Below are 24,054 nucleotides of genomic sequence, written 5' to 3' on the forward strand. Positions count from 1 at the left end.
GTCGGTACTACAAGTGATACTGTGTCTGGTCTTGATCACTGATTTATTTATTTGTGCAAAAAAAAAAAAAAGGCTTGATTTTGCAGCAGCTTTTCTCAAAAATAATGATACAATTTGCAATGTTTTATGTGTAACAGAGTAGAAAAATGCTATTTATCATTTATTTATTTTGTTGAGTATTTGTGAATTTTATCGCAATGAGTTGTTTTATTTTATTGTTATTTTATGTGCATGGAAAGTTTCCTGAGGAAATTACCTTTTTGGATGTCACCTTTTTTTTTTTTAGAATTTGTGTAATTTCCATCACTACATTATAATTTCCTGAAGGGATTGATAGCAGGATGAACAACAGAGGCCTCATTTATGATACTCATAATTCTTTGTTAAATATCTACCCCAGACAGGCATTAACAATCAATATTTTGTTATATATATATATATATATATATATATATATATAATATCCAATATATATCCACAATTGCCTTGTTTTGTTCTTTAATTTATGGCATGTGTGAAATCAGACCATTTTCTGTAGTTTTTCTACAATGGCATCCTCAAAGTATTCATAGTTGCTTTGTTTTTTAATTGGCCGATATTTGACAACCTCTTGCTTTAGCACCAACTTTATGGAAAACTTTATAAAAACCTCTTCTACTACACGCTACTGTGTATTGGGATTATGTATTATGGAGTCCTGACATGCTTCAGTCTCAATTTGTCTACAAAAGACAAAAACATACCATCCTTTGGAAATTGAAGAGCTCTGAACTCAAAGATGTTTTCAGTGGCATCATCGCTGGTTTTCAACAGACGACACAAACCTTCGGGACGTTGATGGTTTTCCAGTAAAACACAAGTTAGAAACCCGGTTCCAGGTGGGAGTATGAAATTTATTTGCATTGGTAGGTGAGAGGTGATAGTCAGGTGATCTCGTTTACCATGGTCGTCTATAAGAACACACTATCCTGCACACTGGTGATATACCTGAGCTTGCCAGTCTGGCCAACAGAAGACAAACTTTTACACACAAGCCTTTTTTTTTTTTTTTTACAGTAGAGACGCACACAGTGACAACAAGGTCACTGTGAAAGGCTTCATCTCTGTACAAAACAATAGAAAACAAACACGCTTAAGGCAAACTTCTACTAGTAACAATGAGAGAGAGTCGACCTGACTTCAGTAACTATATGTTCACTATGATGCTGAGCTGAGGCTGTTGATACTGTATCTCACAAAGTCTTTATGAAAAAAAGTTGTTTAGTTGACGTTTTTTTGGAATTTGGGTTATACAAATAAATGTCCAACTATAGTACGAACTGTACATCAGTATAGTACACATGCAGATTCGGGCATCAGTTCATTTATCATTTCCTTCCTGAAACACCCCGTGTGTGAACAGACATGACTACAGACACATCAACAGTAGAAAATAACGGATTAAAAAATAAAAATCAACACTGTTTTTTAATGCAGAATGTATTTAACCATTTACACCCAATGAAATCAGTCAGATTAAAATCACTTTATAAGAGAAATGGACGTTTAGTTATGTTAACGTTGAGCCAGGTTCATTGAAGGGTTAATTCACGCGAATCACAAAAAGCCTTTTCCCTCCATTAAACCTTGGTTAGTATCAAGCCACAAAGATGATTTTATTTTTATGTGTGAAAATAGTTAGATGGTTCAAGTGATTCAAAAAGTACATTAAAAACCAAAACATTGTCTATTATAGAATTACAGCTTGAAATATTATATATCTCAATATTACAACTTTTAGAATATATTACTATTATATCTTTACTGTACAATTACTACTTCATTCTCATATTGTGTCAAAATTACATCTTTATCTCCATGACTTCTTTCCCAAATCATTGCAACTTTTTTCCTGTAAAACAAAAATCACATTTTTATTCATATTTTAATTTATTTTCTCAATAATTAGAGTTTACTGTTATATTATGACTTTTTCTAAGACTATTCTGGCTTTATTCTAAAATGAGTGCAACTCTTTTGTCTGAACATTACATTTTCGTCTAATAGCATGATTTTTTTTTGTGTGGCTCCATAATAATATATTACATCATTCTCAAAACATCACAACTTTTCTCTTTAAAAATTACGACTGTAGTCACGACTTTTGTTTTTTTCAACTTTTATTGTTGTTATAACTTTTTACTCAAAATTAAGACTTTATTTTCATTATTTACAACTTTTTTTTCTCAATTTTTTTAAAAATTAAAATGATCCTCTAATATCCCATCTTAAGATATCACAAGGCATTAGAGGGCCGATGTTTTTGTGATTTGGGTGAAGTGACCCTTTAACACTTGTGTGTATGTGTGGAAGGCTTTTCTTCTACAAATCAACAACCAACAAGCTTTTTCTCAACAGCGTTCAGGTACCTGTGGCTTACGACTACACCGCTGTGAAGTCAAACAAACACTGTTCAGAGGTTATTGTACATGAAGGACTCCCACAACAGTCAACACTTGGCATTATAGATCTTCTTGGACATTTTTTTTTCTTTTAAACAAACTGCAGAGGATGATACAGTATCTGCAGATCAATGCTGTTCAATGAAATATAAATAAAACAGGCACAATATGCAAAAGCAAGAAACTAATCTCTCCTGTTAAAGACAGACATGTTCTCCACATTAATACAGGCCATCACTACAGGTTTTCTTCAGAAGCAGCAACAGTAAACACCCACTCAGCATGAGAGGCTGTAACAGTATTGGATGATGTTGGTAGATGTGGAGGCAGAGCGAGCAGCAGCCACTTCAAATAAACAAACATTTTTTTTTATTATTATTAACCGTCAGAGACAAAGTTTGATCTGATTCTCATCAGTTACCACCTCGAAAAAAACAAAAAGTGTGATTTCATCATGTGACCTCATTTCCTACACATTCAGTGCACGTGCAACTGTTCTAGGTCAGCAGGTTTTATGTTTTGGGGGAAACATAACGCCAACGATTTTAATAATGTGAATGACTTTTTCAAAAACAGTGATTGAAGTGAAGAAATAGCAGCAGCCACCGGCAACGCAGGAAGGAGTGTGATGTTCACATAAATAACAGACGTGGCAGCAGGTCGTCGTTGGTTTTACAGCGTCAGTCTGGTGATATTTGATGTTTTTCTTGTCAACAAATTCAATGAAAAGACGAAAAAACCAACAACAAACTGATCGTACTAACAAAAAAAACCTACATTCTGTGTATCCAAAACCCAATATACAGTATCTTATTCTTCTGTGCAGTGAAGCTACTTTGTTAATCTACATCCTATAAACACTCAAGCTGCCAAAAACACTCACTAAATACTAAATGTGGATTAATCCACCGCTGAAAGTAGATCCCAACAATTGCACAATTTCCTCTAGTTTGAGTATTGTTTGTCTAAAACTAAAGTGCCCAGCTCTGTTTTAGGGAATTAATGAGTCTTTTTTAAAAGAAAACAATATATTACGGAGTCTTTTTTTTTTTTTTTTTTAATTTAAAGAATATATTTCTGAACCATTTTTAATGATATGCGTCTTCAGTAGGAACCAATGGGATCAGGGCTGAGTGGGACAGACAGGGAATGGAAGTCAAAAACTACTGAAACAGACTAACGATGTTGGTTTTACACCTTTCGTGATTTGTTGACAACAAAAACATTAAAAACACCAGCTGATTTGTCCTCATCTCCACCTGTTATTAACGTGTGATCTGTATGTGGATACGTTAACTAGATAATGTTGCTGATCACAGGTTTGCTATTTTAACACTTAAACCTGCTAATTAAAAGCGTTCTCATTATCTCAACTGTCCAAATTGTGACTGGATGTCTTAATCTGAGAGAGAGAGAGAGCTGACAGACTTGTGTCTCCATTCAGAAGTGATGTGAAGAATGTGTTAAACTGTATAGATGTCATTTACACCTGCTGAAATCTGATTAATGTGTTGTTGTTTTTTTCCTTGATCCACATATCCAAATACAAATCACAGGTTAGTAGCACGTGGAGAAGAGGGACAAGAAGCGATAGAAAGCAGAGTGACGACCTGACGTGCAAGGTGTGTGTCCTTTTCTATTTACAATTTTAAAAAGAGTGAAGTGTAGAGAAAGCTTAACACCGTGAACCATTAACCAAACTATTAATTCCATAATGAATAGAGCATATAACGTAACATATGACATTAAAAAAAACACAAAAACCCTGTCATGACTCAAATAGCTCCCCAAAAACCCTCATATACCTTTACCTAAGTGGTTATAGTTGGAAAAAAAGCTACATGTAAAACATTGGCAGTGAATATTTTGCAGGTTTGTTCAATAAGTACATTCTGATATGCAAAAGAAACAAAAAAGTGTAACAAAGTCAGCTTTACGTTTCCTCCAAAACCGCGTTGTGCTGATGTGAAATAGTTGCACAGTTTTGTGTAACGTGCAGGAGATAGAAGTTAAAATCATTAAACATAAAAAGGAAGAGTTCTATAAATGTGTCAAAGCGGGATCATCTTTTTTTTGTTGTTGTTGTTGTTTTTTAACTTAAAAGAGAAGCACGGACACCGTAACAGTTTGGTATTTACAATAGCAAAAAGGTAAAGTTATGCAAATATTACAAAAATTATAATCAAGAAAAAGCAAGAGTGTGATTTCATTTCCTATACATTTTTTTTTCTTTGCACATGAACTGTTAAAACACACTGAAGTTTTATAAGTTTCTCTCCTTGAACATACCGAGTAGCACCTGTACTCTCCTGAAATATCTGCTCTGAGTTTGTCAGAAGGAGATTTCTTATTATTTGGGGGGGGGAAACGGGGCGGGAAGGGGGGGGGGGGGCAGAGGATGAAACTGGTACAAATTCAATTCTGCACTGGTGAAAAAGAAACAATGACAGTAATACTCCAGTATCTTAATATATATTATTTGTCCTCACATTCAGTTGGCAGAAGCACATACTTTACACCACGTCATCCCCTGCATCTCTACGTGGAAAACAAAGAGTGAAGTAAAAGATGAGTGCGACTAACAGGAAGGGACAGAGTCAGTAATGGCCGGCGTGTCCTCAGTGAGGAGCTGAACTGAGCAGTGAACAAGGCTTGATTTTGAAAACAAAAATGTGAAGATGGCAGGCAATCTGGTTGCAAACACTGACACAGTAACGCACCAAGTCAAAGAAGGAAATGACCTGCGTGAGAGAAAGAAACACCGTCACTCTTTTCAAGCAGGAACACCGCTGTACGGAAGACTATGACTGCCAAGTAAACAAATATATACATACACATCTAAAATAAAAAAATAAAAATCTTATCAGTTTCAACTAGTAAGTTTGTCTATCCCATGATTTTAACTTAATATAATCACAATTTACTCTCATTATTACAATTGTTTATTATGTTTACTCATTATTTAATCTCAAAGTTTATAAAAACACACTTAACTTTTGACTATGTATTTCAGTCTAATAACCAGCCTATGTCGTAATTTTGACTCATGATTACAGCTTATTAATTTAGACTGGGTATTTATCAGTATTATGTCTCATAATTTGTACTTCATATTTTATGATTTAGACTTAATTTCTCAGCTACATTATTTTATATTAACTTGTCACACTTGTTTTTCATAGTCACATAAAAATTCTAACTCATCACCTTTATAAAAAGTTTAAATATTTTACAAAAAGATCATAATTTGAGATAGTAGTAGATTGTATTCATGGCAGAAATGTTCTTCCATACCACACAAATAAGAAACAATCACTAACAAATTGATTCCTCCTGTTCTTAAATCATAGTCAATAAATATAAACACTTTAAATAAAGAAAAAAAAAGAAGAATAAAAATACATTAGAGTGAATCAGCACTCGTCATGTGTGTACTTACCAATGCAATCCACAGTACCAGGTACTCGTCAATAAAACTATTGAAATACTGATTCAGGAACAGTAGACCTGGTCCCAGGAAGGCTAAATCGTGGAGATGCATCTCACTTTTTGTCATATGTGCTACCTGCGGACAGACAACCACAAACCACACAGTTAGAATTACACACAACTAAACGGTTTACATTTCTTATCGTTAAAGCCTCTGGTAGACTTAAATGAGTAAGCAAAGTTTACAAAGTCTTAAAGTTGGCTCATTGGAGATTAGATTTTATTTAGATGAAGCTTAAAAAATGTGCAACCTTTCTCCGTCTACAACCCACAGCATTATGTTTGAGCTCTCTCTTATGAAACAACAACAAAACACACACATTCGACTTACAACTAATTTATTGGTGATTTTGGCCGAGACGAAGCCAAACGCCAGGATATAAAGACACGGGTGTTTCTCAAAGAGCTGGACAGCAGACTTTTTGTATATCATCATTGCCAAAATTATGACTGAACCAATATGTAACACTGGAGAGAGGACGCTGGTTCCCTGAGGACAGAAACAACAAAAGACACACAGTTAATGTCAGTAAAAAAAAAAAAAAAGCACAAAGCTGCTCTAACAGAAATCTGATGTAACTACAGTCATACTATGATGTGTGTTTAACTTGTAATGTTTTGCTTTTTTCCTTTAGCTTATTTTACATCGTTTGTACGTAATATTATTTAAGTAAGTCATATTCATGTTTATGTATTTCACTTTGCATGGTTTCTACCTCATATACACGTTTTATTATGATTTTACTATTTTTCTATGACTTTTATTTTACATATGTGCAATTAAACCAAAAAAACAATAATAAATACTACTTATTCTGATGAGATAGAACTGCAGCACTAACAAAAATCAAGAGAAACGCTTCAAGTTTCCAGACTTACTGCTATTGTGGATCCGTTTTTGCCCACACCTCCTGTAAAAATAACTCTGAAGTAATTGGTGCAGGAGAAGATGGCTCCTAAAAAAGTGCAGATGGCAGGGACCATTTTCATCTGGATATTTAGGACCGGAATCTGGGAATCGGATAATAAATCACTCAAGTTAAAAAAAAGGATAATAAAACAACAGATATTAACATGAAAAGACGTCTTGATCATACTACAACTTTCCAGCTATTTTAGTAATTTGTGAGTAAATTGAGCAGCATCAAGAGCAACGTTAATGAGAATTATAAAAAGCATCCTATATACTTCTGCTATAATAAAAACAGTCAAAACAAAAGCATTAAAAGCAGCATCATAATTGTATTAGCCGTACCAGTATCAACATGATTACGTAATTATGCCATCAGTCTCATTAATCTCAATCTGTAGGAATTAGAACCGATTCAAAAATTACCAGTGACTGCCAAAAAGCAGATCCTCCCACGGCGGCCAGCAAATACATGATTATTATGAAGATTTGCACCTCAGTCACATCAATGCTGAGTGGGAGGAGAGAAGCAGAGAATTTACAGTGAGGATTAGTGATGTCTACCAACACACAGCCATCCTACGGTCGTCCCCCCACAAAAAAAAAAACACTGCTGGACATGGAGACGAGGGGTTGATTTTTTCCCCCCACCCCTCTGTGCTGCACAGGCAAGAAGCTGCATTAAAAAGACGCAATCAGTAATTTTACACCGGCTCTTTGGACAAAAAACAACCAGCATATGTGTTGATGATTAAAACTCAGCAACTGCTGGCCATAAAATAGTAGTTCCAGTATGCATCTCCTTATAAAACCTTAAATTAACCCTCTCTTTTTACATTTCTGTACAGATTAATCAAACTTTAAATGAGCTTTAGAGGTGTTGGTAGGTGTATTTTTGAACTTTGGACAGAGCTAGGCTAGCTGTTTCTCCCTGCTTTCAGCATTAATGCCAAAACTAGGCGACGAACCACTTCCTGACTCCAGCTGTGAACGAACCACAGAGACAAGATTCTGGACGTCACTCTCAATAAGAGAGTATTTGCCAAGATGTTGACTTATTCCCTTTAAAAAAAAGGAGCCCTGTGATGCCCTTCTTGTAAATAAACAATGATTATGTTTAAATTTAGGGTCCAGCATGTCTTCTTGAGGTCTAACAAAAGTGTTAGAAACTAGATTTTTAACCAAAGCTAGGAAGCGTGAGCATATTACTCTGGTTTTAGCTGCACTTCATTGGCTCCCATTATCTTTTAGAGTAGATTTCAAGCTTCTTTTACTTGTTTTTAAAGCTCCAAATGTTTTTTTGTGGATTGGACTACATTGCAGACTCTGTTGTTTAAAAAAATGATGCACAAGAAAGATACACAAGAAAATAAGAACTGCAGCTTTCTTTAATTATGCTCCAAAATTATAGAATACTCTATCTAAAGCTAGAAGAGATGTGAGCTCTGAACATTTTAAAATGATAGCTTAAAACATATGTATTTAATTTGGTTTTTAATTAGTGTCATTTTATCTCATTTGAAAAAAAAAGGCTAATTGTATTTGTTTATTTGCTGTTTTACTGAATTTTGTTTTTTATTTTTCTCTGCAAAGCACTTTGAGCTACAGTCCTTGTATGAAAGGTGCTCTATAAATAACGTTTGATTATTATGATTATTATGATTATCATTATATTCCATTAAAATATCTAAAAAGACGACTGTTTACATCTATCTAAACTAGCTTGCATTTGCTGCTGGATTCCTGCATTTTTGCTGCATTACAGCCACCTGTATATCGATGACGCACACTCATTAAATAAACAGTGCTGCTAGAGGTCACAGCCTCCACAGGGAGCCTTTAAGCTACCTGAACAGGCACAGCTTCTCTGGATGTGTGTAATTCATTAGGTCTGCAACTACCAAATATTTTCATTATTAACTTAACTATTGATCATTGTTTTAATGGATCAATAAAAACATCAGAAAATAGTGAAAACTGTCTGCCAAAATCATCCTGGCACCTACTGTACTGCACCTACAGCTCTGTGATGTAACAGTGTGTCAGATCTCTGCAGTGTCTTATTTACCTATCTATCTACTATTTCACAAGATCCAGCAGGTCTCTCATCACACCTCGTCTCGGTGGAGTCTTTCAGGAATTAAAAGCAAAGACTTGAGTAACAGCATTAGCCTCTAAGGTCACCGGTGCAAATACAGTTTGACGTCTGTATTTGCCAGATTCTCATTTCGAATTGAAATAAAAATAAATGTTACTGAGGAGCCTTTTTTTTTACTGACTGCACCTTTAAGCAGAACAAACAGGGAGGGGATGAGCCAATGTGACTCCATGTAAAAAAGTCAGAGGTCATTGTGGAAGGAGACAGTAGAGGAGCCATGCAGGCAGCAACCAGGAGGTTTTACCATAATGTTCCATAGGTAGGGACCCACAGAGGCTGTGAGCGTCTGCAATCCTGCGAGACAGAGCTGCAACTCTGTTATGTCAAATCTACACACAGATAATAACTCACTCAGAACTGTGAACTGTATAAAAAAAGGTTTAAAAAATGTGTTTTGACTTGATGAATGCAGAATAATTGTTAAATCAACTTTTCAGGCACCAAGATATCACCTTTAAATATGTCTTAGACTTTATCCAGCCTCACCTAGACAATAATGAGATTTTCTAGGGAAGCTGTCTCAGTTTAAGTGACTATTGTTGTCACGGCTGTTTCAGAGCTATGATGGGACTGTCTGAAGGTGTATTTATTTATTCATCACCTCACCCTCTGATCTACAGTAGGTCTGTATGATTATTACAAAATACCACCTTTATTCAGGCCTCAATGCAATCTCATTTCTGTGTGACAATGATCCTGCCATGTTTGGATTAGTGGGGGGGAAATCCGCTGCACTGAACCAAGTCACCTAATTTCTCCCTAAGCTGCATGTGTGCATTTCTTCCATGTGACAAACTGAGCACAGGAAGAGGAAACAGGAAATATATGTACATAAATGTAAACGGTGTGTGTGATGAACACAGGAGTAAAATAATGATGGTGAGGAATAATGAATAAATGTATCCACACACAACTCTTGAGTTCTTACGTCTTTATAAAATACATGGATGTATTATAAGAGCTGGATATTGGACCAAAAATGGCACCCATTCAGGCACATACACCAAAACAAGTTTCTAGCTTGAGGGTTTTCTTCCCTGTAATGCGGCTCACTGAACATGGGCAGTAATGTTTCCCCCGCTGGCCACGCCTACGAGTTCCCGCTCGGCCCACAGACTTTACATCGTGATGACCTCATGGTTTGTTTTTTTAAAAAGTGCTTTTCTTGGCTTGAGGAAGGTTTTATAAATATAAAACCTCCATGGATCAAAAATTCATAATAGAAAGAGTCATAATTGACCTTGTTTGCTGTCCGAGGTGTCCTGCCAATAGTTACATTGGTGGTCTATGGGGAAAATGCTTTTTTGCTGCAATACCGCAAGTGACCACTGGCGGGAGATTCGGCTGATGGCTGAGAGGCAGCGCCCTATCCAGCTCTTATAATACATCCATGATAAAATATTATGTGATGAGATATTAAGCTAAATGCCAGGATATAAAGACTTTTGGCTCTTTTAGTTTAATGTGAAACTGGCTTTGAAGAAAAAAACAAGTTTATACTCAGCAGAGTGATATCTTAAAAAAAAGTATTGTTTTGGAATCAGAAGTGAAACTCGATGTGGTTTCGGTGCCAATATTCAAATATAACTCCCAATAGACCTGCTACAGAGCACAAAGTAACTAAGATGACTGAAGTTTATAAATACATGGATACAAATAATCTTGTTACTCAAATAAACAACAAACCGAGCAGCTGTATAAAACTTACATGCCAAAGCGCAGAGTACCGGACACATATGTCTGCCAGTGGGCGCAGTAGAACATGAACATCCCAGCGAAGCAGCAGAAGAACATCCAGTCCGGGTTCGTGCCCATCTGCACGGCTATACTGGTTCCCAACACGACAAACACTGCACAGACAAACACAGACACAAAAGGTACAGTAGGTTAAAAAAAAAAGAAAGAAAGAGCTTCAGATGAGCTGAGTGAAAGTAAAAAGGAGGCAAAGCTAACCGGTGGAGAGGGAGTCACAGCCGTGGTCGAACAGCTCGCCCAGAGGAGAGCTGCTATTGGTTCTTCTGGCCTGCTTCCCGTCGATGGCGTCCAATGACTGGTAGACGAACAAACCCACTGCACACAGCAGGTAAGCCCACAGAGGAGCCTGAAACAACAACACACACACACATTAATAAAGAGAAGAAGAAGCTCACAAACATCAGGCTGAAGAGAGAGATCAATCAGCTCCAGGATCAGAGTGGCTTTAGACCTCGTCAAGTCAAGACAAGTAATAATCAAAACAGACATTAAGTTTGAAACACTCTGAGACAGATCTAAGTGGAGTTAATAAAAGACTCACAACCGCTGCCGTCATCAAACATGTCCAGAACTTGTTGGCAGAGATCAGACACTGATCCTGCTTATTTGAATTATTTTGTCTTTTTAATCCATTTTAACCCAGTTTTTTTTACTCTTACTTTAATAAAACCTTTTCTCTTGTTCTCTCTTATTTTTATCTATTTAATTATTTATTTTTTACTTATTTTATTTATTTACATTTTTAAGCATTTTTATTTTCTCTTGTGTGCATTGGTCATCAGTTTTGTCTTAAAACATTTTTTAAATTATTTTATTTATTTATTTATTGATTTGTTTTAATTGTGTCACTTGTTCTGGCTTATTATCAGCTTGTCAATCAGCTACCTGTAAAGCACTTTGAATATTTGCTATATAAATAAAGCAACTATTTTTCTGATCTATTAAATTGAAAAATATTTGCTTCCTATTAGTGAATATTTGCTGCATTTCTTCATCTGTCTTTTTTAGCATGTCTGGGTTTTAAACAGCTGGTTGAACAAAATAAGCAATTTTAAGGCAGCTTGGGGTTTTAGGATATCGTGATCGGCATCTGTCACAATTCGTAACATTTTATAGATTTTGGACTTAATAGATTTTAAACCATTAAATCGATGAATTGCTAAAATAATCAGCAGATTCATTGGTGATGAGATCATTATTTAGTTGCAGACCAAATATTTATTGTACTTTAATTACTTTAATTCAGCTCTTCAAACCATTTAAATATATGAATTGAGTCTATAGTTTGCACAACTATAACTCATGGCTCATGTATCACTGCCAGCAGCTCAGTCACATTTTTCTCCTAAACTTTCACCATTTACAAAGAAAAAGTCCACATCAGGCCTTTGTGTCTCTGTCAACAGTCTTCATGAAGATCATTTTTCAGGTCGTTTCTAAGAAAACTGTTGCCAGGAAGGTATGTGGAGGATCCAGCGTAACCAGGATGTTGTTTCTATCTTTTCAACACTTCAAGCAGTTGAAAGTTCATTCACCCCTCTTTTGTCTTCAGTTGGCGGCACAACTGTTAAATGATGAAACCAAAACTGTCTGCATGGATATATACCAGCAGTATAATTTGGGTAGACTTAATATTGTAGATGGTCTCTGAACCCTTACATACTATTCAGGGTCAAATTTGACCCATTTTTACATTTGAGAGCTTTAAAAACACACTATACATATACTATTTCTTTTAGCTGGGCGTTTCCTAGTGTGATCAACAGTATATAAAAATAGAAATAAAGTGCATCATTTTTAAAAATCTCTATGCCGTTGATACACATTTTTATAAATGTATGCGTACAAATTTGACCTGTGTTGATGATTTTAAAACTTTATTTAAATCAGCATTCAAACACGTTGTACTCATCATATTCTACAAAATGTCATGGACCATAAAATGGTGATTGTGAATGTCTTTTTTTCATATTATTAATCAAACAGAAGGATTATTTAAACATATATTAATGACTGATGGGGAGTTTATGAATGTGAATCGTTGTACAGACTAATTATGAGTCAGAACAGTATATAAAGGGTTAAAACTGAATCACTGAAAGCCTTCAACTGCAGAAGGAAATCAGGGACTATATCCTGGACTTAAGTGAAATATAACTTCATAAAAGAACTTTCATAAATGTGGCTTTTATTCTTACAACTTAATCAAAGCTACCTAAGTATTATGACTTAGAAATGAACTACAGGCCTCTGACATTTGATGCTGAGTGACTCCAGAGCAGGAACAGACATGAACACTATTGAGACTTGTTTGGAACATGAATTTTAGCCTGTTAAACATTCAAAGTTAACAGTATAATTATTATTAACAGTGTAACATTGTCTCAGCATGATGACGAACCTGTTCAGTGGCAGTTGGGCAATAGTAGACGAGCACGAGGGTGGTGAAGACGTTGGTAGCCAGGCCTATGATGGTGATTAGATTGGGGGCGATCCAGGAGGGGACTCGCCCCACCAACCATTCCCAGTAACGCTGCATCAGAGGCTCCAGCAGGGAGCGTCCAGCACTGCAGTACCTGCAGGAACAAACAACAGGCAGGTGAGGACTTGTTCACTTAAGCCTGGAGATTTACCAGCCGTACAAACAATGATGATATCGTCACATTGTAATCATGACTGAGGCTGTGCCCAAATTAAAATAACTTAACAGGTTTTTCATTAAAGCAAAACAATTATTCGTCGAGTGAGAGCAATTTTCATATCGCTAGAACCGCAATTTTTAATTATAACTAACATAATTAACAGCGTCTTAAGAGGCTGGAGAGGCAGTGACAGCTTAAAGCCGGCAACGATTGATTTCATTGGCTACAAAGAAAACTGTCGTCGTCAAATTAACTCAGCGGAAGATAATTAAAGTTTAATTGTGTAAGTCGGAGAAGGAAAAAATGAATCTTGGCTGTTGAATGCTTGATACGTTTACAGCGAGCTGGTGTCGGTAGCTTTTAAACTCATCCAAAGACGCTTTGTTACAGAAAAACAATGATATGTATCATTTTGATGTTCGAGAAAATAACTGCTCAAAAAAAAAGTGGCACGTTTTTTTCGCAATACAAATAATTTCATAATGCCCTCACATCAGTATCAAGCAGGTAGCAGGAAGTAGCCCAGCAGCCGTTAAGTGTCAATTCAGACCGCTAACAGGGACAGAAATGTCAGAATCTCCTGTTCAGCTTTTAAGCACGTCATATCATCAACATTCACTGATGTGAATCAGTCAGTCCCGTCAGCCTGTGAAGCTACCATTAGCTCAAGAAGCTACAGAGCAGAGCAGTCAATAGTACGTTTTTAGATTTTTATCGTAATATGCAACTTTTAAATGTTAGGGTTGAATTTTTTGACGGACTCACTCCGCAAAAACAGACCTGGAGTTTAATTTATAGAAAATAATCACAATTTAAACCATGATAAAAACTCAGAACAAAAATGTACAAATAAAAAATTATAAATTGGTTTTCCTCGAACTGCTTGGCCCTGCAGCTCCGACATTTGAGCTTTCCCACTCTGATAAAACTTGATGACGATGTCACCGACTTTCACAAAGTTGAGCCTGAAGGTGTGACGCTGTCCACTCAGCACACACTAAACTCATCCACATCAGACTGTTCCCTCTGAATATTCCCTCTGAATATTCCCTCTGAATATTTGCATACATATCTCTGCTAAACACAGAACTACATGAAGTTCAGTAACTGCCACACAGGTTAAAGTCAGCAGAGCAGAGATCAGGGTTACCTGTGCTCTTCCAGTCTCTTGAGCTGGTGTCGGGACAGGGGGGGTGAAGGCAGCTCGATCAGCCTGCGCAGGACTCCGGGGGCCAGCCAGCAGGCTGCCTCCATGCCCATGCCCTGCCCAGGGTCCTTGTCCCGGCCAAGGCCTCGGCGAGAACGCAGGCCCCCCCCTTGCTGCTGCCCCGTCGTGCTCATGGAGCCCTGCTGCCTGCTGGTCTGGTCCCCGATGGTTCTGGATCTGGATCTGCCACTGTCCTGCCTGACGGGCTAAAGATCCACAGTGGGGCTTGATGAGGCTGGACAGTACCTAGAATAAAAGAAACAAATATCATTAAAGCTGCAACAACTACTCAATTAATCGATTAGTTGACCAATATTAAATTTATCGCCAACAACATTGATAATTGATCGATCGTTTAGAGTCTCTTTAAATTAAAATGTCTGGTTTCAGCTTCTCAGATATGAATATTTTCTAGTTTCTAGTAAACTGAACTTTGAGTTGTGGACTGTTGGTCGAGACAGAAGAATACAGAAGACAGAATATTTAAGGACGACATCTTGTGCTTTTGGAAACAGTGATTAACATTTTCCACCATTTTATAGACCAAACAACTAATCGATTAATCAATAACGGAAATAATCATTTGTTTGCAGCAGTAAATATCTCAATACTGTCCTCTTCAAATATCACAACATATGAGCACAGATTCATAAAAACACACTGCCTCTGTTTTTCTCTGGATGAAGCATTTTACTACGCTGTAACTTATGGTTATTTTCACTATTGATTCATCTAACTATTAGTTTCTCAATTCATCATTTAGTCAATAAAATATCCGAACATTACATCACAGTTTCTCTGAGTCTACGTTGACCTTCAAATGTTTCATTTTGTCCTGATTAAGGCTCCAAAACTCCAAAACAGAGAAAAGCAGCAAATCCTCACACAGGAGAAGCTGCAGCCAGAGAGCAGCTGCTGTTTCTCCTTAAAAGGTTATTATTAAAAATATCACAACCTGAGATTATAAGATACATAATGGCGACACCAGCATACATGTAAACATACACTGAGTGATTTATTAGAAACTCTTGTGCTAATGCAATCAAATACAGTAGCTCATAAATTCTACATTCACAAAGTGTATACATGTTCAGTTTTTGTTGACATTGTCAGAAAGGTGATAATTCTACTTTATGTTTATTACAGCTGCAGCTAACAATTATTTTCATTATTAAAGTAAGAAGTCGATTACTTTCTCGATTAATCAATCCATTTTTTGATCCATAAAATGCCAGAAAGTGGTGATAAATGTCAATCATTGTCTCCCAGAGCCCAATGTGACGTTATCAAATGTCTTATTTTGACCACAATTAGGGCTGGGTATCGTTTAAAAAACTACGATACCATTACCAATCCGAGTACCTTTAAAGTGATACTAACAACAACTGATATTTCATTTGATATCCATCATGTGAATAGAAGCATTTAATTATATAAAACGTCACCACTCCTCCACATCTAAATGATTTGATTATTACACAAATACATTTTGAAAGTCTTCAAATTATTCATATTTATTAATCAAAGAAGGCTTGCACTGATTGGCTGTGAGCAAGTCCATACAAAGAGTCATATTTTCTAGCTCTGGCTAGCTTGACATCCTGAATTTTATTGTGTAACTATCTTTGCTTTTATCCATTTAATAGTTTTATTCATTGTGTTTTTATAGTTTATCTTACTCATAATTGTTCTTTTATTTTATTTTATGTCTTCAGCTTGTACAGTACTTAAAATGTGCTATATAAATAAACTTTGACTTGACTTGGGTACAAAAAGGATCAATTGCAGGTATCGCTCGATGGGAGACATTTCGAAACTACTTGGTATCGATTTGTTTTAGTCGATACCTTAAAAAGGTATGAAGTACGGACACCCAGCCCTATCCACAACCCAAAAATATTCAGTTTACTGTCAGAAAGGACAACAAAAATAAAATAGTCACATTTGTGAAACTGGAATTAGAGAATACAGAAATTTCCACTTATAAAAAAATAAGTAAAAATGATCAGAGAATATCAGAATAGTTGGCGATTAATCTATTAACCAACTAATCATTGCAGCTGTAATGTTTATTATATAATGGCTGATATTTTGCCTCTGGGTAGAAAATAGTAAGAAGACTTTTCAATATAACACATTCCAGTAACACTGCCACCACCCACTGAGAACTCATGAATATACAAAGTACAATTATCACCTTTCTGACAGTGTCAAACTGAAAACATATAAGCTAGGGCTGGGCGACATAGATCATTGTAGGGATGACTTTTGGTGCTTTCACAAAATATTTACACAATGACATTTTTGATAAGTAATCATCAGTAATGTGGATATAATGACTAAGTGGGTAAAGGCCAATTATAAAATTAATAAAAACAGCTAGAAGAGTCTGAAAAGTTCAGAAAATGACACTTTTACTGTAATGCCGCCCTTCAAAACCAGGAAGACAACATCTGCTGTATCACGATATCTAGTCTCATATGAAGATATTTATATAATATTGATATATTGCCCAGCCCTTTATACGCTTCATTAAAGAAGAGTTAATGTTGTATTTGATTGTAATTGAGCAGTAAAACGGTTAAAAAATGACCCACCACACGTGTTATTGTCACTATGATTGATCACATCAGGATTGCTTAACCTCAAAAGCCAAACTACTACCTGACATCTGCAACATGTCACCCTCAGACTGAGTTAATCAAGACTTAATCTGCAGATAATCAGAAAAATAAATAAATCAAAGACTCTGATGAAGGATCCACGTGATTGGGACCGTGTGTCTGTGTTACTGAACTATTTCCTGTGACTGTCAGCGACACATGAGGCACTAACAAGCCATCAAGATGACAGAAAACAATACCTCGATATCGAAACAATATTGGTAATGTGGATATAATGACTAAGTGGGTAAAGGCAAACTATAAAATTAATTAAAACAGCTAGAACAGTCTGAAAAGTTCAGAAAATGACAATTTTACTGTAATGCAGCCTTTAAAACCAGGAAAACACATCTGCTGTATCACGATATTACAATATCTAGTATATATTGATATATCGACATATTGCCCAGCCCTTATATAAGCTTCATTAAAGTAGAGTTAATGTTGTATTTGACTGTGTTAGATTGTAATTAGGCAGTAAAATGGTTACAAAATGACCCACCACACGTGTTATTGTCACTGTGATCGATCACATCAGGAGTGTTTAACCTCAAAAAGCCACTGAGTGATCAAACTACTACCTGACATCTGCGACATGTCACCCTCAGACTGAGTTAATCAAGACTTAATCTGCAGATAATCAGAAAAATAAATAAATCAAAGACTATGATGAAGGATCCACGTCATTGGGACCGTGTGTCTGTGTTACTGAACTATTTCCTGTGACTGTCAGCGACACATGAAGCACTGACAAGCTCTCAAGACGACAGAAAACAACCAAACCCAAAGCTTCACAAACCCTTCAGTCCTGTTCCTGCTGCAGATGATTAGCATTAGCTTCGGCTGCTAGTCACGTTAGAAGAAAAAAAACACCTCGATGTATTAAAAACTCACACATACTAATGCATTAGAGGCATTAACACTTCTTCTCAATATTCACACTGGTGGAAATGTCACTGCTGTTTTTAGATATGGATTAAAATGAGACTCTCTCCTCCCCCGGTGGTGGTGGATGCAGCTAGCCGGATGAAGCTAACCTCAGGCGGCTAGCAGCTGCTGAAGTCTCGGGGGTAAAACCGACTGACCTGCTGATTAAAGGACGACAGCAGCGGGGAGTCCAAAGGGAGGCAGTGAGGGGGCTTCAAGCCAACAGGACAGGACCTCTCTGTGGGTGTTTGCTTGTAGAGTTTCTCCTCCCTTCTTCTTTTTAATGCTCAGAAATAGAAGTGAGAGACAGAGAGACAGAGAGACGTGTCTGCAGCTGTAGGATCTGACCGGTGTCACTGCGAGCTAGTTGATGCTAGCCACGACGGAACTCTCGCGAGGCTTCGATGTGAATTGAGATTTTATACCCTGAGCTCGATCTTACAGGCAGACCTCCTCTTCCTCTTCCTCCCCCTCCTCCTCTTCCTCCTTCTCCTCCTCCTCTTACTCCTCCACATCTTCCTTTTCCTCCTCTTCCTCCTCCTCATCTTCCTCCTCCTCTACCTATTCTTCCTCCTCCTCCTCTTCCTCCTCCTCCTCATCCTTCTCCTCCTCTTCCTCCTCCTGTTCCTCCTTTCTCCTCTTCCTCTTCCTCCTCCTCTTCCTCCCCCTCCCCTTCTTCCTCCTCTTCCTCCTCCTCATCTTCCTTGTCCTCCTCCTCCTCTTCCTCCTCCTCCTCTTCCCCTCCTCCTCTTCTTCCTCCTCTTTCTCTTCTTCCTCCTCCTCCTCCTCCTCTTCCTCCTCCTCCTCCTCTTCTTCCTCCTCCTCATCCTTCTCCTCCTTTTCCTCCTCCTGTTCCTCCTTTCTCCTCTTCCTCCTCCACCTCCTCCTCTTCCTCTTCTTCCTCCTCCTCCTCTTCTTCCTCCTTCTCCTCATTTTATTCTCCTTCTCTTTGATTTACTCTTCTCTGTGTTTTTCTGCTCTCCACAGGTCAAATAATTGATTATTTCTTACTAATTCTGTTTATGAAAATGCAATAAAGGCAGATTTCACAGTTTTTTGTTTTTTTTTACATATGTAGACCACTTTAGACCATACAGGTATAGATGAAAGAACAGTTATCATCCATGGAGATGACGCCATGTGGTTAAAAATAATAAACAAATTTGTGTCCCCGTCCCCAGTGGAAATTACACCCCAGGTTGTTTTAGTAGTAGTAGTAGTGTTTAAACGCTAAATCTTGGCTGTGGAAGAATTGTTACTACTGTAGTCAGCTGTTAAGCCAGTTGTCATCACACTTTTGCTCTTGTGTTTCCCGTTTTGGAAATGTGATTTAAAAAATACGCTATTATCCAAACTCTTTGTGTACAGAGTATCTTTTTTTACTCCAGCTCCGTATACACCACTTTAACCACTTCAACATACGAAGAAATCCAAAAATGATCAGTTAGTGGAACAAAACTGTGAACACGTTTAAGCTGAAAATGAACACAGACCACATCCATGCACACAAACAGCCGAACAGATATAATTAGAGGCATTCAAACGATTATCATAGAGCCAAATATCTTTTTTTTATACATGCATTAAAATAATTACTCAGGAGAAAGGAATTCATAAATGTCCTTCAATACGTCGAGTTACTGGTATATTTTTAAACTCTTCACTCTGAATAATAAACATGATTTAATCACTGCTGAGTAAAAGTCGTCAGTACAGCTTTTTTTTCTTTTTGAGGCTCGGAAAAAAATTACCATAATCATAATTCAGCTTAAGATAATAGGCTGCTGATAATATGAGGCTTCAGTAGTGGGAGTTAAACCACACTGCTGTGGCAGTCGTACCGTTTTCTTGGACTTTTGTATATGTTTTGCAGAGAGAAACAACATATTTTTTACATATAAGCTCCAGTATTCATTCAGTCTATAACTCTCATGGGTTGATGTGGCAAAACATCCTAGAAGCTACATTAATGTCTTTTGCTTTGCTAATTTGCGTTGAAGGAATCTTAGTTCCTGACTGGATTATGTTCAGGGGCAAAGGGGTTTTCCCCGTGAAGGAAGTGCTAAGATATATAATACTGTACACAAGCTGAAAGGGAGTCGGTCTGCGTTGATGGTGAACTTACAAAGTTCAGGACACCAGAGACTGAAGTTGTTATTCAGAGTCCAACATGTGGTTAGGTTCAGGCCACAAAAACACTTTGGTTAAAGTTAGAGAAAGATTGAAGTAATTTTTCTCTTTGTAAATGTAATAAAGATAAATATTTTCAAGGGAGTATTTTTACAATGTTGTGAGTACTCGGGAAACAGAAAGTGCCTAAAAATAACCATAACAACCATTGTGTAGTAGATATTGTGATGTACTTTAGTGTAGAGGAGTCGACTGTAGGACAACAAATGAAACACAGCATCAGTTAACGTTTTGGAAATTCATTCCTCACCATGCAGATAGAAAATGTGATTCAGGGCCTTACATGTCTCTCAAAATATATCCACTGTTACACATTAGGAGTATACAAACATCATTTTTTCAGAGCCAAACAAATTTATTAAAATTGTGAATCGTCGTCAAGCTGGAAAACATTGTTATTTTTTTATTTTAATATTGTTGCCCGACATGGAAGTGTAAAATGATCATACATTAAGACAGAAAAACAGTTTTTTACAGCTTCAGGCAGCTCAAACTTAAGAAACTTCCATAACTTCAACTTCAATCTGCTTTTAAACTCTTGAGACATTTGGACACATCTGCAGCTGAACAGAGGTCTAGATGATTTTTGTTGTTGTGCTTTTTAGTGTATTTTTGTTCAAACTATATGGACACATTTAATCCTTTTTACATATGTGTAGCTTCATCTGTACATCATCATCTGTGATATTAGGACTCTCTGTCTTGCAGCTGAGTCAGGTATGGATTAAAGAAGTCTCTCAGGAGGTTCTGAACCCGGGTGGGTTTGGGGCTTCCAGCAGCAGGGATCAGCGCTGGATTCAGAGCCAGGCTTAGTGGCTTTGTGGGGTTGAAAGCTGCAGAGCGAGTCTGGGCGGTATGGAGACCTTCCATGGCACTGGACAGCCAGATGAGCCTCTTGAGACTCTGCATGGTTCGGCCGCGGTCGTGCATCAGCTGGTGTTCAGTCACAGCTCGGCGACTGGAGGGAGACAAGCAGGGATGTTAGTCAGAACTGGTACAACCTCAGTACACATCCTCACTATTCAATCTAGACTGGACAATTTTAATAAAGATATTTGGCAAAGAGTTTTATCCAAAAGCAGAGTCCGATTCATGATGCATGTAAAGTATGAACAGTAAAAGATCTGTGATGGCTGAACTACAGTAGTCCAAAACTACAGCTTTTATCTGAGGTTAAAACAGTCCCACTCTTCTAGTTTCAGGTTTTACAGCCGAGTTTGGAGCCTGGCTGCAAGGATATGCTGCCATTTACCTACAAGAGCATAATGGTCAATAATAAATGCTAAATGGACTGTACTTATATAGCGGTTTTCTAGTCTTCCGACCACCGAAAGCACAAAGTGAGTTAGTGAGGACCAACACTGATGTTTGGCGATAAGTACAGATTTAGAGTCAGCATCCCAAAGAAACAACCCTGTTTCTATGGACCTGGGTTTGTTCATGAGGGTATTGTCATATTGCAATTACAAAGTGATTCACACAAAGCAGCAAGTTAAAATCAACAAATTATAAAAATCTAATGCAAAATCTGAAAAATCATTATAAGAAATTCACATAAAGTCAGGATAAGTTCTCCCTTAAAACATAACATAACATACTGTAACATAACATAACATAACATAACATAACATAACATAACATAACATAACATAACATAACATAACATAACATAAAAGAGATTTAAAAGATGGACTCTAAAACAAAGAGGATCTCACATAGCAAGGAGATGGGAGCATGAAGAGCCTTAAAAAACATGGAAATCTTTCTGTGTTGAAACTGGAAAGTGCCTTCCTTCAAACTGTTTCCATGAAATTGAAAGCACATTATTGTCTAAGACTAGAGATAAACAGTCTAAATGAAACCAGGAAAACCAGATAGTGATCTTATAGTGTGCGTCAGTAAGTCAAGAACACCTGCAGACATGAAATCAACCGTCCCAAAGTGATATTTCATAATTTTTCACATTTCACTGAAAAACTAAATCAGGGAAAACATTTCTGATTTTGGTTTTAGCTCTCAGCGGTGACTCGTTAATGCTCTAATTTTCCTCCCAGCTCAAGTGTGAACGCTTTAATAAAAAAAACATTTTCAACCAGCGTTAGAGTAATATTGCAGCACATGTTGCCACACAATGAGGTGTAGTGTTACGGTTCAGTTTTGGAGCAGGAAGTGTATTTCTTTGGACATTTTGACATTTTTTACTGCGATTTTGGGTCTCCACATGAATCCATTGTAACCTTTCAGAGCACGGGTGACGAGTAATAGTCCACTAAAATGATCTTTTCAGGGTATTATTAATTTAAGCCCCAGCAGATGCACACAAAACATTTTCCAAGTGCTACATTTAACCACATTTTGATTCAAATTAATTATCAAATTAATTAAAAATACTGTGTGAAAAAGTTTAAATGGAGGTAGGAGGAAGGGGGTCAGTCTCACCTCTCGTTCTGTTGACACTGGCCAGCGGTAAAGACAACAAGAAGCATGACAGTGAAACACTGCACTGCTCTGTGGGACATCTGCATCTTCTGTGTCTAAACAGCAAGAAACACAATCAAAACTCATCATGTTAAAGATAAAATAAACAGGAAGCATTAAAAAACAAACAGTTTCTGGATTTGATCAGTTCTCCTTTTCTACTTCTCCTTTTATTCTGGTGATCTACTGGTGTTGACCACTTCAACACAGACTAACTTTCCTTTATATTACATTTGAATGACTTCTGAATCATTTCTGAAAGAGTGAAATCATCCATGAACCCTCAAGAAAAGAGTAAAATGTAAAAAATAAAATAAATATAACTGTATGGCAGAAAAATAGCTTTCTTACTTTCTTTGATTGACTTACTTATAACAACATATAAAACATTAAATACTAGACACTTTTTTACCTGTGAAAAATCTCATTGTCTGACTATTTATAGTACAACTATAACGCTGCCTTTTCTTAGACCAATAACTTTAATCCAGCATGCAAATACTCAACACTCTTTCCATCACTAATGTATCCTGCAGCTGATCTAAATATGCTTCGGTGTTACTGAAAAATGGAAAATTGATGCTAAAGGCTGCAATTCATGAAAGCAGGTACGACATATAGCTTCCTCTTATCTCAAGCTGAATTTATGGTTTTCCAAAGCCACATATAAGTGTCTCTACAAGTCAACGCAGAGAAAGGTGTTACCACAGAGGAGTCAACAAGCACAACTCCCAAATCTCAACAATGAATCATGCAGACATGAGCATCAAACAGAAGAAAAAGCATGTAAACACTGAAACTGCCACATGAACGACCCCCCATGTGTGTTCGCTTCTGTCCACCCTTCAGTCAACACTATTGTGGAAACTATTCAGATTTTCTGTTTCTGAAATTTTCATCTTGATCCAACAAGCAAATTGCAATGTAATTTAAAACAAGTTTAAATGAAAAAGATTGAATGTGACAGTTTTTAACATGTTATTAATTTTCAAAATTGAAAATGCATCACACAGACCTCTCACTTCGGACTTTTTAAAAACTTTAACAGGTACATTTGTCTGTTCAGTTGCCCAAAAAAGGCACAAAGCTGTTTGTTCCACACAGACAATTTTACAGTAACAGTTTCTTCACATTTTTGCAGAAATAACTCAACATGTTGAATGATAACTTAAAAACTAGAGCTAAAAATGTCTT

At 36.8% G+C, this 24,054-nt stretch overlaps 2 protein-coding genes across 3 annotated transcripts; both read right to left on the bottom strand.

Annotated features, from left to right (window-relative positions):
- Nucleotides 1-1,736: 1,736 nt before the first annotated feature.
- Nucleotides 1,737-18,527, bottom strand: cept1b (choline/ethanolamine phosphotransferase 1b). Of its 2 annotated transcripts, none has more exons than XM_062415907.1 (10): nt 18,351-18,527; nt 14,546-14,848; nt 13,155-13,329; nt 10,952-11,099; nt 10,707-10,848; nt 7,267-7,351; nt 6,810-6,941; nt 6,262-6,420; nt 5,881-6,006; nt 1,737-5,182 (listed from the first exon to the last, which is right to left on the bottom strand). In XM_062415907.1, the coding sequence occupies exons 2-10, from the start codon at nt 14,734-14,736 to the stop codon at nt 5,060-5,062; spliced, it is 1,281 nt and encodes a 426-aa protein (XP_062271891.1). In that variant the 5' UTR covers nt 14,737-14,848; nt 18,351-18,527; the 3' UTR covers nt 1,737-5,059. The 2 variants fall into 2 exon arrangements, with proteins under 2 accessions (XP_062271891.1, XP_062271892.1); XM_062415908.1 differs by lacking the exon at nt 7,267-7,351 and adding an exon at nt 9,243-9,327.
- Nucleotides 18,528-21,069: 2,542 nt separating this feature from the next.
- On the bottom strand, nt 21,070-22,907 carry pth4 (parathyroid hormone 4). Its single transcript, XM_062416564.1, has 2 exons — nt 22,822-22,907; nt 21,070-21,340 (listed from the first exon to the last, which is right to left on the bottom strand). The coding sequence occupies exons 1-2, from the start codon at nt 22,905-22,907 to the stop codon at nt 21,070-21,072; spliced, it is 357 nt and encodes a 118-aa protein (XP_062272548.1).
- Between the last annotated feature and the right edge of the window lie 1,147 nt (nt 22,908-24,054).

The sequence above is a fragment of the Scomber scombrus genome, chromosome 3 (genome assembly GCF_963691925.1).
Source record: "Scomber scombrus chromosome 3, fScoSco1.1, whole genome shotgun sequence".
NCBI lineage: Eukaryota > Metazoa > Chordata > Actinopteri > Scombriformes > Scombridae > Scomber > Scomber scombrus.